Source organism: Diaphorina citri, unplaced genomic scaffold, assembly GCF_000475195.1.
Source record: "Diaphorina citri unplaced genomic scaffold, Diaci psyllid genome assembly version 1.1 scaffold163, whole genome shotgun sequence".
Classification (NCBI taxonomy): Eukaryota; Metazoa; Arthropoda; class Insecta; order Hemiptera; family Psyllidae; genus Diaphorina; species Diaphorina citri.
In genome coordinates, this window is record NW_007377600.1 from 114,282 (window position 1) to 128,027 (window position 13,746).

The 13,746-nt window shown below is 37.1% G+C and overlaps 2 protein-coding genes across 6 annotated transcripts in view; one reads left to right on the forward strand and one right to left on the reverse strand.

Annotated features, from left to right (window-relative positions):
- Positions 1-2,426: 2,426 nt before the first annotated feature.
- The window catches only part of LOC103505306, a 28,480-nt gene continuing 17,160 nt past the window's right edge, over positions 2,427-13,746 (reverse strand). The window contains exons 2-4 of one of the 4 annotated variants that reach the window (XR_003390408.1): positions 4,756-5,083; positions 2,940-3,313; positions 2,427-2,825 (exon numbers count right to left, since the gene is read on the reverse strand). Coding sequence is in view for 3 of the 4 variants with exons in the window: in XM_026820643.1 (XP_026676444.1) it covers positions 3,471-3,528; positions 3,621-3,741; positions 4,756-5,083 (507 nt within the window). In the remaining variant the exon portion in view is untranslated. Of the gene's footprint in view, positions 2,826-2,939; positions 3,529-3,562; positions 3,742-4,439; positions 4,475-4,755; positions 5,084-13,746 lie in introns of those variants that run through there. The other 3 variants (XM_026820641.1, XM_026820643.1, XM_026820642.1) reach the window with 3 other exon arrangements.
- Positions 7,733-12,325, forward strand: LOC103505303 (methyltransferase-like protein 5). Of its 2 annotated transcripts, none has more exons than XM_008469634.3 (2): positions 7,733-8,069; positions 10,696-12,325. In XM_008469634.3, exon 2 carries the CDS (start codon positions 11,149-11,151, stop codon positions 11,797-11,799), a length of 651 nt encoding a protein of 216 aa, XP_008467856.1. In that variant the 5' UTR covers positions 7,733-8,069; positions 10,696-11,148; the 3' UTR covers positions 11,800-12,325. The 2 variants fall into 2 exon arrangements, with proteins under 2 accessions (XP_008467856.1, XP_008467855.1); XM_008469633.3 differs by lacking the exon at positions 7,733-8,069 and adding an exon at positions 9,920-10,246.

Genomic DNA, 13,746 nt, shown 5'->3' on the forward strand with positions numbered 1-13,746 from the left:
AATTTCCTCTCGTTATTGGAATTCGAACCACATTTCCCCTTTTCCTGTTACAAACCAAATGTCCGAGGTAATTGTACCTAGATAGGTACTCGCTCTAACATCGTAAAATAATAAAGTCCACTAAGTAATGAAGTCCGGGAAAAGATTCGTGACTGCATTTTGTGCAAATGGCCTCGAGTAATCCAGACATAAGTTGGAGACTACACCGAATCCTAACCACTGATTAGCAAACTATCAAGTTGGCTAATCGATGTTTAAACTCCAATGTGGTATTATAGGTACCTGGGGCCTTCAGAGTAGGTATCTAGTGTCTACTCGGGCACGGAGTTTTCTTTTTTCCCCAGAACCCCTACTTTTGCAGCAACTTGGACACCCAGTCCTATGCGAGCAGTATAAATATAAGCACTATTATTATTATTACTAAATTGTAAAGCCTCTGAAAGATGCATGGCGCCGCATGTACCTACAATAAAATTATTACAACACCTGAATTTGTATGAACGCCGTCAATCAATAATTAATTATGCAATGTGCAACAAGTGTCGTGAAGACCCGTGGTCTCACTATCTCCTCTTCTCTCGTGTTCAGACGGGGTTGGCGTTTTTCGCCAGTCTCTCGATCAGCCCTTAGGTGATTGCTGTGGGCTATATCCACGGTAAACTTTATTTCATTTAACTAAAATCCTTTGTACATAATTATGTAATCTTTAGGTATGGGTCCCAATCGACTGTAGCGTAGACTTACCTATCCTAACCTGCAATCTCCAAAATTTTCGATTTCCGGTTTTTGTCATAATTAAATCAACCGAACTGATAGATTTTTGTCTAAATGAGTAGGTACCTAGTTGAGTAGAAATTAAAGTAAACGGTTGACACAAGAAATTAAGCGGGTAAGCACACCTATTCGTAGTTTCTCTATTTGTTTTCCACTTAAAACTTCACAGTAGACATTTTTCATAGAAAAAAAAGCCGAGGAAATACAAATGCATCAGAGAAAATCCATGCGCTTTAGATTCTAGGTATATTACAAAGCAAACTTTCAACTTTCTCATAGAGTAGGGAATATAAATGTGGCGTTTTTCTTCGAAGCTTTCCCATTCACGTGCTTTTCCGAGCGGAGATAACACGACAGAGCTTTCTGACGGCGGAAAATTTCGAACATTTTTCTCAAATCGTCGAAAATTAGAGCATTTTTTAACGTTTCCTTTTTGTGTGTGTAAAATGTGAATAAAATAAATATCGGTTTAGTTTTAGTGTATTTTATGATTTCTAGTTATTATTTTTTGTCTTTTATTATGTAGGGTAAGAGTACCTAAGTAAGATTGTAATTGTAATTGTAATTTATTTATTTATTTAAAGTGAATACAATACAGGCAATTGACAAAATATTACAGTACAGACAGACAGACAGACAGACAAGATAATGTGATAAATAAAAATAACAATAAAAATCCATGTCTCATGTAAGAATTAGATCTTCAAAGGACTAAATAATAAGTAATTTAGAAAAATTAATTAAAAAATCCTTTTTTTAAATAGGTATGTTGAAATTAGGAATTTAAATAAATAACTGACATCATAAATTATTATTGTATATACCTACTACTTGAGATTTCCATTTCTTTGGGTCAAAAGTGTCAAATCGTACGTCTAAATTTCAAGTCAATCTATCGAAAATTGGACTGACATGGTTGTCATGAATGCGTGCTACGACACAGACCACATGAGTCTAATGTAGCAGTTGGTCCATTGCTCCGAAATAAAAACGGTGTGAAACACGAAACACTAGTTTTTTAGTCCGTCCTTCCTTTATTTTATTTTTTAAATTTCTTTTTATTTTTATTTTAAGAGAATAAGACAAAGAAAGAAAGAAAGAAAGAAAGAAAAGAAGGAATGAAGGAAGGAAGAAAGTAAGAAATAAAATCCACATTATTCTATCAACTAAATAACGAAGGCCTCCACTATATGTGGTAGATAATGCCTCAGACGTCAACTATGCGCCAGTGGTTACGCTCCACTCAAGAGTCGGAAACAAAGTTAATTAGCGGCTGAGACAGAAATAGGTAGAAAAAAGACTAGAAAGAAAGACGAGAAAGAAAGAAGAAAGAGAGAGAAAAAGAAAGAGAGAGAGGGAGAGAGAGAGAGGAGACAGAAGGTGAAAGATGAAAAGAAAAAGAGAGAACACCTTTCTGTATTAAATAAAGTAAACAAAACTATATGAAAAGAAAGAGAGAGAGAGAAAGAGAGAGGGAGAGAGAGAGAGAGAGAGAGAGAGGAGACAGAAGGTGAAAGATGAAAAGAAAAAGAGAGAACACCTTTCTGTATTAAATAAAGTAAACAAAACTATATGCCAAGAGAAAGAAGAGGCAGGCTACCAAGTTGCAATAACTTATAACAGAAAATTTATCAAAAAATATATTTTTTAACTTTTTCTTCCCAACTTGAAATAAAAATTGTGCTTGATTACTAATTGCCTTGTTTCTTCATGGGTGAGAAAAAAAAGGGGGAGGGCAACTATAATGGGGGGGGGATAAAAGCAAACTTAATAACAAGAGTAAAAATAAAGGTAAATAGTTTCAGAGTTTCAGACTGAAGTGAAATTTATATTATCCTGATCACCACTAAGTATCAGGGGTCACACTTTTCGCCACAGAAGTGCAGGCTCTACCCACAACACCAAAATCATAATAATAATAATATGAAAAAAATATCGCCCATCTGATGAGGGATATACTGCGGGATGGGCATGCTACGACACAGACCACATGTGTCTAATGTAGCAGTTGTTTCATTGCTACGAAATTAAAACGGCGGTGAAACACTCATCTTTTTTAAAAACAAAACAAAATTTAGTAACCTGATTTTACAATTTCGTCCTTAGATATCATTGAGGACTGAATAAGGGTCTCAATTCTCAATAGGGTGGATCCTGAGGCAAGCCTTTTTAAAAACAAAACAAAACTCAGTAACCTGATTTTACAATTTCGTCCTTAGATATCATTGAGGACTGAATAAGGGTCTCAATTCTCAATAGGGTGGATCCTGAGGCAAGGGGCCATTATATTGAGGCCCCTGGACTCTAGGTGCCTGGTACGTCGGATCTCCGTACTTAATGCGCATGCGCTCCAGCTTTCTCTGATACGCATCCTGCTTGTTCTGCCGCATCGCCGCGCGCGCCTGGTCGTATAGAGATCGTAGCGTGGCGTAGTCCGGCATGACAGCATCGAGCGCGGATTTGATAGAGTTGTAAAGCGTAGAACCGGACGGCAAGTAGCTGAGAGCACGGTTCAGGAAATTGGTCATTGAGGACATACCTTGAGGAGGAAAATGTATTTATTTAGACTCTTTATTGGGCTATAAACGTTATAATTCAGAGTTACATGGGAAAGGAGTTACAAACAAAGGGCGAAGTTATTGCCTAGGGTACTCTAAACCATTCAACCCTGGGAAAAGTCATTATTTCTGGTGGATCTAGTAATAGCCTCCCGGCGGAGCGGGGATCATGGCTCGGACTTGGTCGTACAGGGATTTGACCGTGGAGTAGTCGGGTCATTCTGGTGGATCTAGTAATAGCCTCCCGGCGGAGCGGGGATCATGGCTCGGACTTGGTCGTACAGGGATTTGACCGTGGAGTAGTCGGGCGTAACGGCATTGAGAATGGCCATGATGGCGTTGTAGAGGACAGAGCCAGAGGGTAGATAGCTGAGAGCATTGCTGAGGAAACTGGTCATTGAGGGCATACCTGAGGAGCAAAATATCGTCCAACGGATAGATGCTTCAGGCCGGGGGCCACAAGTGACTTTAAACTCGTTCAAGTTTAATTTTCAGATTGCTTAATCCGAGCTTTAAACTCTAAAGTCTTTAAACCTAAACGGAGTTTAAACTCGCTTTGTGGCCACCGGCCTCAAAATGTTAATTTGATTCAGGGGTAAAAAGTCCTTTTAAAAACTTTGGGTGGTTATGTGTATGTACTAAAAGATTCACCGCAGATTTGCCTTTTTTGATCTACAAATTTACCTATTTTATATACGACTTTATTCGGCACTTGTTCGGCATTGCTGAGGAAACTGGTCATTGAGGGCATACCTGAGGAGCAAAATATTGTCCAACGGATAGATGCTTCAGGCCGGGGGCCGCAAAGTGACTTTAATCTCGTTCAAGTTTAATTCTCAGATTGCTTAATCCGAGCTTTAAACTTTAAAGTCTTTAAACCTAAACGGAGTTTGAACTCACTTTGTGGCCCCCGGCCTCAAAATGTTAATTTGATTCAGGAGTAAAAAGTCCTTTTAAAAACTTTGGGTGGTTATATGTATGTACTAAAAGATTCACCGCAGATTTGCCTTTTTTGATCTACAAATTTACCTATTTTATATACGACTTTATTCGGCACTTGTTCATTTGTACCTACCTACCTTTTTGGAATATTTGGTATGAACTTACTTGGCAAGGAGTTATAAGCCGAATTCACGTAGCTGGACAAAGAGCTCAGATTGCTTAATCCGAGCTTTAAACTTTAAAGTCTTGAAACCTAAACGGAGTTTAAACTCGCTTTGTGGCCCCCGGCCTCAAAATGTTAATTTGATTCAGGGGTAAAAAGTCCTTTTAAAAACTTTGGGTGGTTATATGTATGTACTAAAAGATTCACCGCAGATTTGCCTTTTTTTATCTACAAATTTACCTATTTTATATACGACTTTATTCGGCACTTGTTAATTTGTACCTACCTACCTTTTTGGAATATTTGGTATGAACTTACTTGGCAAGGAGTTATAAGCCGAATTCACGTAGCTGGACAAAGAGCTATTGTATCCAGGAATACTCATGTTAGGCATATTGGGCATGTAATTTGACACATTGGGCATATTTGGATAATTTGGCATATTGGGCAAGCTGTTCAATCCTGGCATGTTGGGCGGATTGGGCATATTGGGCGCATTGGGCATGTTGGGTGCATTGGGCATATTGGGTAACATGTTATACAGGGAAGACAGACTTGGCATGGAAGGTATATTGGCCTGGGCTTGCGCTTGCAAGTGCGCGTAGTTGGGGTCCTCCCGCTTCTGCAGCAAGACATGTCCGGAAATCTGAAACACAGACTACCAAGATTAACCAACAGTTAAGGCAGAACGAACACGGGTCGAAATTCATTCGTAAGAGCTAACAGATCGGGTTTTCTCAAATAGAGTGGCGATTAGGCCCCTCGCTCATTGGAAGCTTCTTAGTTGCTCTACTTTTCGTAGCTTAGCGCGCTGCCTGAAAATCCCAACCAATCAAAATGATCAGACTTTTGATTTTGACTTTACACTGGAGGCAATCCAGTCATGTGACCGTGTGAAAGGAGTCAATCTTTAAGCAAGAAAACTAAGGCCAGCCACTCACTATCAGCTAGACCTGACAGGTATATCTGAACAGGTCTACCTGAGTGGCGGGCCTAATGAAAGGCAGAAGGTTACCAGTAGCATTTCTTCGCAGCATCTGCTCTAATAGCGAGTCTCTTTGAGTCAATTGCGACCCGTGTGCGAACCATTGACTTTACTACACTGGAGGCAATCTAGTCATGTGAACGTGTGAAAGGAGGCAATCTTTAAGCAAGAAAACTAAGCCCAGCCACTCACTATCAGCTAGACCTGACAGGTATATCTGAACAGGTCTACCTGAGTGGCGGGCCTAATAAAAGGCAGAAGGTTACCAGTAGCATTTCTTCGCAGCATCTGCTCTAATAGCGAGTCTCTTTGAGTCAATTGCGACCCGTGTGCGAACCATCTAACGATGAAATCATCAACAAGCAAAATGTTCAAAGCAATGAGAGTCGGCTTGAATTGAAATTAAATGTAGATAAGGTTAGATTAAAGGTAAAGAAATTAAAGATATTCCCATGACAAGAAGCGATAGTGTAAGCAATGTAAGCATTCGTATTAAAACAAACTTTACAACTCACAATGAACATGCGAAGCCGCTAAATACTGGAAATAATTAAAAGATATGTATAATTGTATATATGCTATATGCCGAGGGATTTTTAAATAGGCATTACTTAAGGAAGGCACAGATGTACAATTCTTGAATATTCTAACAGGAAACTTTGAAATACATAAAATATCAACTGAAAACCGTAGATATAATGTATAGGCAAACAGAAATTGAATTGAACAAGTTATCGAATGAACTATTGAAATAATTGTTTTCAACAAGTTCGCGATATGGAATCCAAAAAGCAACGTAAGCATTCGTATTAAAACAAACTTTACAACTCACAATGAACATGCGAAGCCGCTAAATACTGGAATGGAAATAATTAAAAGATATGTATAATTGTATATGCCAGTGTTTCTTAATTGGTGTTCCGCGGAACCTAGGGGTTCCGCGAGCTGACGGCAAGGGTTCCGCGAGATATTTTGGAAAAATCATACACTAGATAAAATGCAGTTTCAAAACGACCATCTTAGACTAGGTATTTCATCTTACACAGCTTTTTATAGAGGTTTGATAGAGGGAACTGTAACATCTAAGGTCTTATCGTCCTGAAATCGAAGAGAGAAGAATGACAGGATAGGAGGAAAGCCAGACGTTCCGAGAACAAACTTTATCTGTTTAGGATAAAATTCGCCCCGGGCGGGAATCGAACCCGCGACCTAGCGATTGAAAAGCAGACGTTTTATATTTTTATAATAAGGGGGGTGGGGGTGCAATCTTGAAAGTTCAGGGTTCCGCAAAGATGTTCACCTTTTGAAAAGGGTTCCGTTCGCCCCGGGCGGGAATCGAACCCGCGACCTAGCGATTGAAAGGCAGACGTACTAACCTTTCAGCCGACTAGGCTGGCTGTATTTTTATAATAAGGGGGGTGGGGGTGCAATCTTGAAAGTTCAGGGTTCCGCAAAGATGTTCACCTTTTGAAAAGGGTTCCGCGGGCCAAACTAATTAAGAAACACTGGTCTAACATGTTAATTGGAAGTGCAGCTTTTTTTTCTAGATAACACACAAATGTGGAGGTGCTTCTGTAGTGGTTTCAGCTGTAGCCATAGTGCTGGCAGAATAAAGAACATATAGGCTGGTTAGGGTGTCAATAATTTTGGTATATGGAGTAAAAAGAATGGAGTAGGGAGTGTCAAGTCATTCATGCAGGTAACTAGGTCCCCTGAATTTGGAAAAAAATATAAAATTAAAATGCCACATCTATCATTTTTAAAAAGGTAGGTATATCTTTTTCCTTAATTTTCTCCTCCTACCAGTCCTACCTCCTCAGATTAATTCCAATACTTCATCATCACTTATCTACCTACCACTTACCACTTGATAACTGATAACAACTATTGTGATCACTCATCCATTCTAGAGCTTTGGTAACTCAAATCTCCAAACTCATGGTAGGAAAATTTCTGGAAGAAAAGCCTCAAAACTGCTACTGCCAGCTATAAAACTATAAAGTAGAAATCTAGAAATGCTACTGAAAAGCCGAAAACTGAAATGGTCCTGCTGAATCTGCTGCTGCTTGCTGATGCTGATTGCTGATAAGAACTTTTGATTTTTTTTTTCAAATTTTACCGCCCACTGCAGTTGGGGGGGGGAGGGAGAGAGGGGAAATGGAATTTTTCAAGATGGCCGTTTTGTAGCTTCACTTCTCTACAAATCACTCCACTAGGATCCACTTTTCTTCACCTCCTTGAATCAAGCGTTTGCTCGCTTCACAGACATCACATTCGGCGGGGAATTTTAAAAATAGGTCAAATTTTGATTTTGGATTTTGATTAGAGATTAGGGATTACCGGATTATGCAAGCCGCAGTTCCGCAGGTACAGGTAGATTAGTAGATTGGTAAGGCTCATAGATGGATTACTGGTAGTTGTAGCTGATGTAAGCACTGGTACTGAGCAAGTTCTTATCTTTCTGGATCAGAAGATTAAACCAAAGTGGACAGGCAAATCAGACAGTGCAAATTCTAGTAGTTATCAAGTGAAAGCTGTGTGAATTCTAGTATCAGTAATCTCTAGTTCTATCCAGTAACTCAATACTCTAGTTCTATCCTATTAGATAAGAAGAGATCCAATTGAGTATTTGTGGATTACCTATCATGTGAGTAGAAAATTTTATTATCCTTGAAAAGTATTTTGGGCCAGAGGTCTATGGTCTCACACTGATTTTATTATACATATGTTGATAAATTTTTAGATGGTTTTTAACACATTGACTGCCGCGTCAGCGATATTTCGCTGACGGTCATTTTTAGTCTTGGGCCCCGTCAGTGATATATCGTTGACGGGTAGTGTTCTCTTTCAAGCCCTGTCAATAGATTTCTGTTGACGCTATATGGTTTTTAGCATTGCCACTGAATAGTGGGGCCTGTGAGGAATCATTTGGTATATTTTACGTGAACCTAGGACGAATAATAAAGACACAGTATGGTCATGAATTTTAACATGTTTTTTACCCCGTCAGCGATATGTCGTTGACGCTTTTATCCTGAGAAGCCCCGTCAGCGATATGTCAGCGATATATCGCTGACGCTTTTATCCTGAGAGGCCCCGTCAGCGATATGTCGCTGACGCTTTTATCCTGAGAGGCCCCGTCAATGATATATCGCCGACACCGCGGGCCTGGGAGTATACACCACCATTTCATGCTGGGCAGTCAATGTGTTAAATTTTTATGGATCTGTGCTTGTGTAGAAGCTCATAGTGCCTTCCAATATGTGTCTGAAATAATGTACAACGTTTGATTTAATACTAAATGTAGAAATAGTCATCAAAATTTACAGGGAAAAAATACTGAACAATAAAATTTGTACATACTCACTGAACCTTTGAACATTCAACAGACCATAAAAATACCAAGCTAGTCTAGCTGCATTTTTAATTACAATAATTACCTACTAATAGGAAAATTCATTTTACATAGGTAAGTGCTTGTTTTGATAATATTGTTTGTTTTTTCCTTACAGATACATTCTGTCCAACAACTGTAAGAGAGACTATTGGTGGAGATCAGTTGAAGCATTTCCCTTTTTATTGAGTTGACAGAAGATTGAACAAATCTACCAAGAATCCTTGAAGGGATAATCACTGATTTTCACTCTCATATGAAAGCATTTCCTATGCAATGTTGTGTTCATTTTTGAGCATTTAATACTGAAACCAAGGACCCTTCCCCCAATCGTAAATTTGATATATAATTTTAAACCATAACCAGACCAATGTTGATCCTAAAATTTTTGGTTCAACACCAAGAACTCATTTTCTCCAAAGTAAAAGAAACATGGTTTATATTTTCTGAGTTTGTTGAAAAAGTGAGATGTGAAATTCATTTGCCAATGCACAGTGTAGCTATTTGTGATAGTTATTCTGAGCCAAAGTTCCACAATTTAGGGCCATACATGGGGCGTATTTTATACTGAACGCATAATGTTCGTTCTCGGAACGGCTGGATTTCTCCTATCCTGTCTTGCTTTTCTCTTCGATTTCGGGGCCATAAGACCTCTTCCCTTCCGTTGTTACACTTCCCTCTATCAAACCACTTTTATTTTTTCACATCTTGTAAATGCTGTTACTCAGGACATGGCCCATCTTCTAGTTTGCTCATTGCTTGGTCATGTCTGCACCATGGAAGACCTTGTGGTTGCAACTGAAGTAGCAGTGGAGACATCAACATTCTGGCATCGTATATGAGTTGGTTCCAGACTAGAAAAGCAAGTAAGTACTTTTCTTATCCTATAAGAAGGGAAGTTAGGTAATCAAGTGAAACTCATTTTACATACCTATATTAACAGGAGCTTCATCCCAAGTGATAGCTGTGCAGGAGATGCTATTCTGACTGGTAATGTCCAGTACAATGGTTTGCCCATCGACTTTTCTTCACCTCCTTGAATCAAGCGTTTGCTCGCTTCACAGACATCACATTTGGCGGGGAATTTTAAAAATAAGTCAAATTTTGATTTTAGATTTTGATTAGAGATTAGGGATTACCGGATACCGGATTATGTAAGCCGCAGTAGACTGGTAAGTCCCACAGACGGATTACTGGTAGTTGTAGCTGATGTAAGCACTGGTACTGAGCAAGTTCTTATCTTTCTGGATCAGAAGATTAAACCAAAGTGGACAGGCAAATCAGACAGTGCAAATTCTAGTAGTTATCAAGTGAAAGCTGTGTGAATTCTAGCATCAGTAATCTCTAGTTCTATCCAGTATCTCAATATTCTAGTTCTATCCTATTAGATAAGAAGAGATCCAATCGAGTGTTTCTGGATTACCTATCATGTGAGTAGATAATTTTATTATCCTTGGAAAGTATTTTGGGCCAGAGGTCTATGTTCTCACGTTGATTTTACTATACATAATTATGTTGATAAATTTTTAGATGGTTTTTAAATTTTTATAGACCTGTGCTTGTTTAGAAGCTCATAGTGCCTTCCAAAATGTGTCTGAAATAATGTACAACATCTGATTTATTTAATTCAGGTATCTACAAAAGAAAAAAAATGATAATAAATAAATGTAGAAATAGGTAGTCATCAAAATTTACAGGGAAAAAATACTGAACAATAAAATTTGTACATACTCACTGTACCTTTGAACATTCAACAAACCATAAAAATGACAAGCTAGTCTAGCTGCATTTTTAATTACAATAATTACTAATACCTAGGAAAATTAATTTTACATAGGTAAGTGCTTGTTTTAATAATATTGTTTGTTTTTCCTTACAGATACATTCTGTCCAACGACTGTAAGAGAGATTATTGGTGGAGATCAGTTGAAGCATTGCCCTTTTTATTGAGTTGACAGAAGATTGAACAAATCTACTAAGAATCCTTGAAGGGGATACACTGATGTTTCACTCTCATATAAAAGCATCTCCTATGCAATGTTGTGTTCATTTTTGAGCATTTAATACTGAAACTAAGGACCCTTCCCCCCAATCGTAAATTTGATATATAATTTTAAACCTTCACCAATGTTGATCCTAAAATTTTTGGTTCAACACCAAGAACTCATTTTCTCCAAGGTCAAAGAAACATGGTTTATATTTTCTGAGTTTGTTGAAAAAGTGAGATGTGAAATTCATTTGCCAATGCACAGTGTAGCTATTTGTGATACAGAGTTCTTAAATTTTGAAAATAGTCATTTATAAAGGTTGAATTTGACTTTTGTTAATTACCATGAAGTTGAAACACATAGAACAATATTTACAACAGTTGACATTCAACTTCTCCAATCCTAAAGTTCATCTTGAACAATATCATACACCTCCTCATTTAGCCGCCACAATATTACATACCATCCAGAATAATTATAATGATATTGATGGCAAGACTGTTCTTGATCTTGGATGTGGCAGTGGCATATTGACATTTGGTTCAATTTTACTTGGAGCTGATTTTTGTTTTGCTCTTGAATGTGATAAAGAAATCCTGGACATATTCATTGACAATAAAAATGAATTTGAAATCACCAACTGTGATGCTATTCTATTTGAAATAAATGAAAAGTCATTGGACTCAAGTGTTTTCAAACAAAAGGTGGACACAGTTATCATGAACCCCCCATTTGGTACCAGGAATTGTGGTATTGATTTAGCCTTTGTTCAGTATGCAGCTGATATTAGCAAAGTTGTATACTCTCTGCATAAAACCTCGACCAGGGAAAGCATTTTGAAGAAAATACAAGCATTTAAAAATGTAGAGCAAGTAGATGTGATTGCGGAGATGAAATATGATTTGAATCAGAGTTACAAATTTCATAAGAAATCTTTACATGATATTGAGGTAGATTTATTGAGAATAATTACTTCAGATTACAATAATTCTTAAAAGTCAGATTATAAAGTACAATACCATAGGTAGCTATTTAGGTGCACCTATATCTGCATAAGCAGCCAAATAAAGAACTTTATTTCCCTTGATAACTATAGGTAATAAGTACAAAATGTCCTTTGTAATGCTGTGATATTCATAAAGTTGTAAAGTCCTGAACTATACCTACACATTTATTTTCCCCCTTCTGTAGGTACTTTAATATGTCATTCAAACAGACTTTTTTTTTAAATTGTACAATGGCTTCTGCACAGAAAGGTGATTGTTTGATTACTAAGTTAAGTCTTAAGAGTCTAGGAAATTCATCAGGAAATATGATGTGCCATAATATATCATTTGTTCATTTCATCCTATGAAATTCATAGTCAACAACATAATTTTTGCATTAAAAAAAAAGTAATTTCTAAATTCATTGTTTTATTTAAATTTACATCCATAATCTTGTATTTTTTATTTGATATCTGAACCTATGGAATAACTCTTGCTTTCATTTTGCATTTCTTTACTTTCAATAATAAACCAAATATTTGTAGGCAACAACATCATTTTTGCATTAAAAAAAAGTAATTTCTAAATTCATTGTTTTATTTAAATTTACATCCATAATCTTGTATTTTTTACTTGATATCTGAACCTATGGAATAACTCTTGCTTTCATTTTGCATTTCTTTACTTTCAATAATAAACCAAATATTTTGTACCAAATTTGTAGTTGTAAATCTTCAACTTTTTTATTATTATTATTTTTAGGCTAATATTTTGAACTTTTTGAGGGTGTTAACGGTTCATTATGAATTGCCTATAGGTTTTTGACTGTAAACTGCTGTTTCCGTAGGGCAATTCATAAGAGAGAAAATACGACTCGTTTTTGCTGAATCTCAATGATGCGTTGGGTTTTTATTATTATTTTTAGGCTAATATTTTGAACTTTTTGAGGGTGTTAACGGTTCATTATGAATTGCCTATAGGTTTTTTGACTGTAAACTGCTGTTTCCGTAGGGCAATTCATAAGAGAGAAAATACGACTCGTTTTTGCTGAATCTCAATGATGTGTTGGGAATGAGTGCATTGAACGCCGTATAGCTGCTAAGCGAAAGTGAATAAATCGATTAGCATAATTACGTGTAAATTAACTATGGAAATGACCATGAATCATCTTATGTCCAAGTTACATGACATAGCCTATTTCCGGACCAATACATTGTACCTACGTACACTTTTCCGGTCAAATGTATCTATGTTTGTACATGATGGAAATTTAAATTATATGCTGATACAATCATTAACATACATATTAGCATAGTAGGTATGATTATTCGTTACATAATTATTATGAGGACGACTATGTGCGAGAAGAAAATCTCAACTAATTATCTAGTTTAAATGTCTGAAATGTAAATAGGTAATAGATTAATAGAAACATTGTTCAGGGGTACCAGTTAGCCCAGTAGTAACGCGCTTACCATGCAGAAAATCCCGGGTTCGACTCAAAGAGTTTACAAAAAATTTACACTTGTACCTATTTCGATTGCAAACATTACAACGAGAACCCTGAACGGATAATGTTTGTTCTCGGAATGGGCGGCTTTCTGCTATCCTGTCTTTCTTCTCTCTTCTCCTGTCTTTCTCCTATCCTGTCTTTCTTCTCTCTTCTCCTGTCTTTCTTCACTTTCGGGACGATAAGACCCTAGCAGTTACAGTTCCCTCTATCAAAATTCTTAAAAAAGAAAAAAATAGCATAAGGAAAGGAAAAAATACTACATAATATGGCACACAATGGGTTAATGGATCTACGTGCAGACATTATCCATAAGGTGTTGCTGATTACATTGATTGAATCTCCATGTTCATTCATTGTGAAAAGACGAGATGGGAGATAGGACTGAATAAAAAACGCGATAATCAGTGGGGCCAACGCGATGGAGATTTGAATCAAGACAAAAA

Coding starts and splice junctions, on each gene's coding strand:
- LOC103505303 (XM_008469634.3), top strand. CDS start 11,149: ATGAAGTTGAAACACATAGAACAATATTTACAACAGTTGACATTCAAC.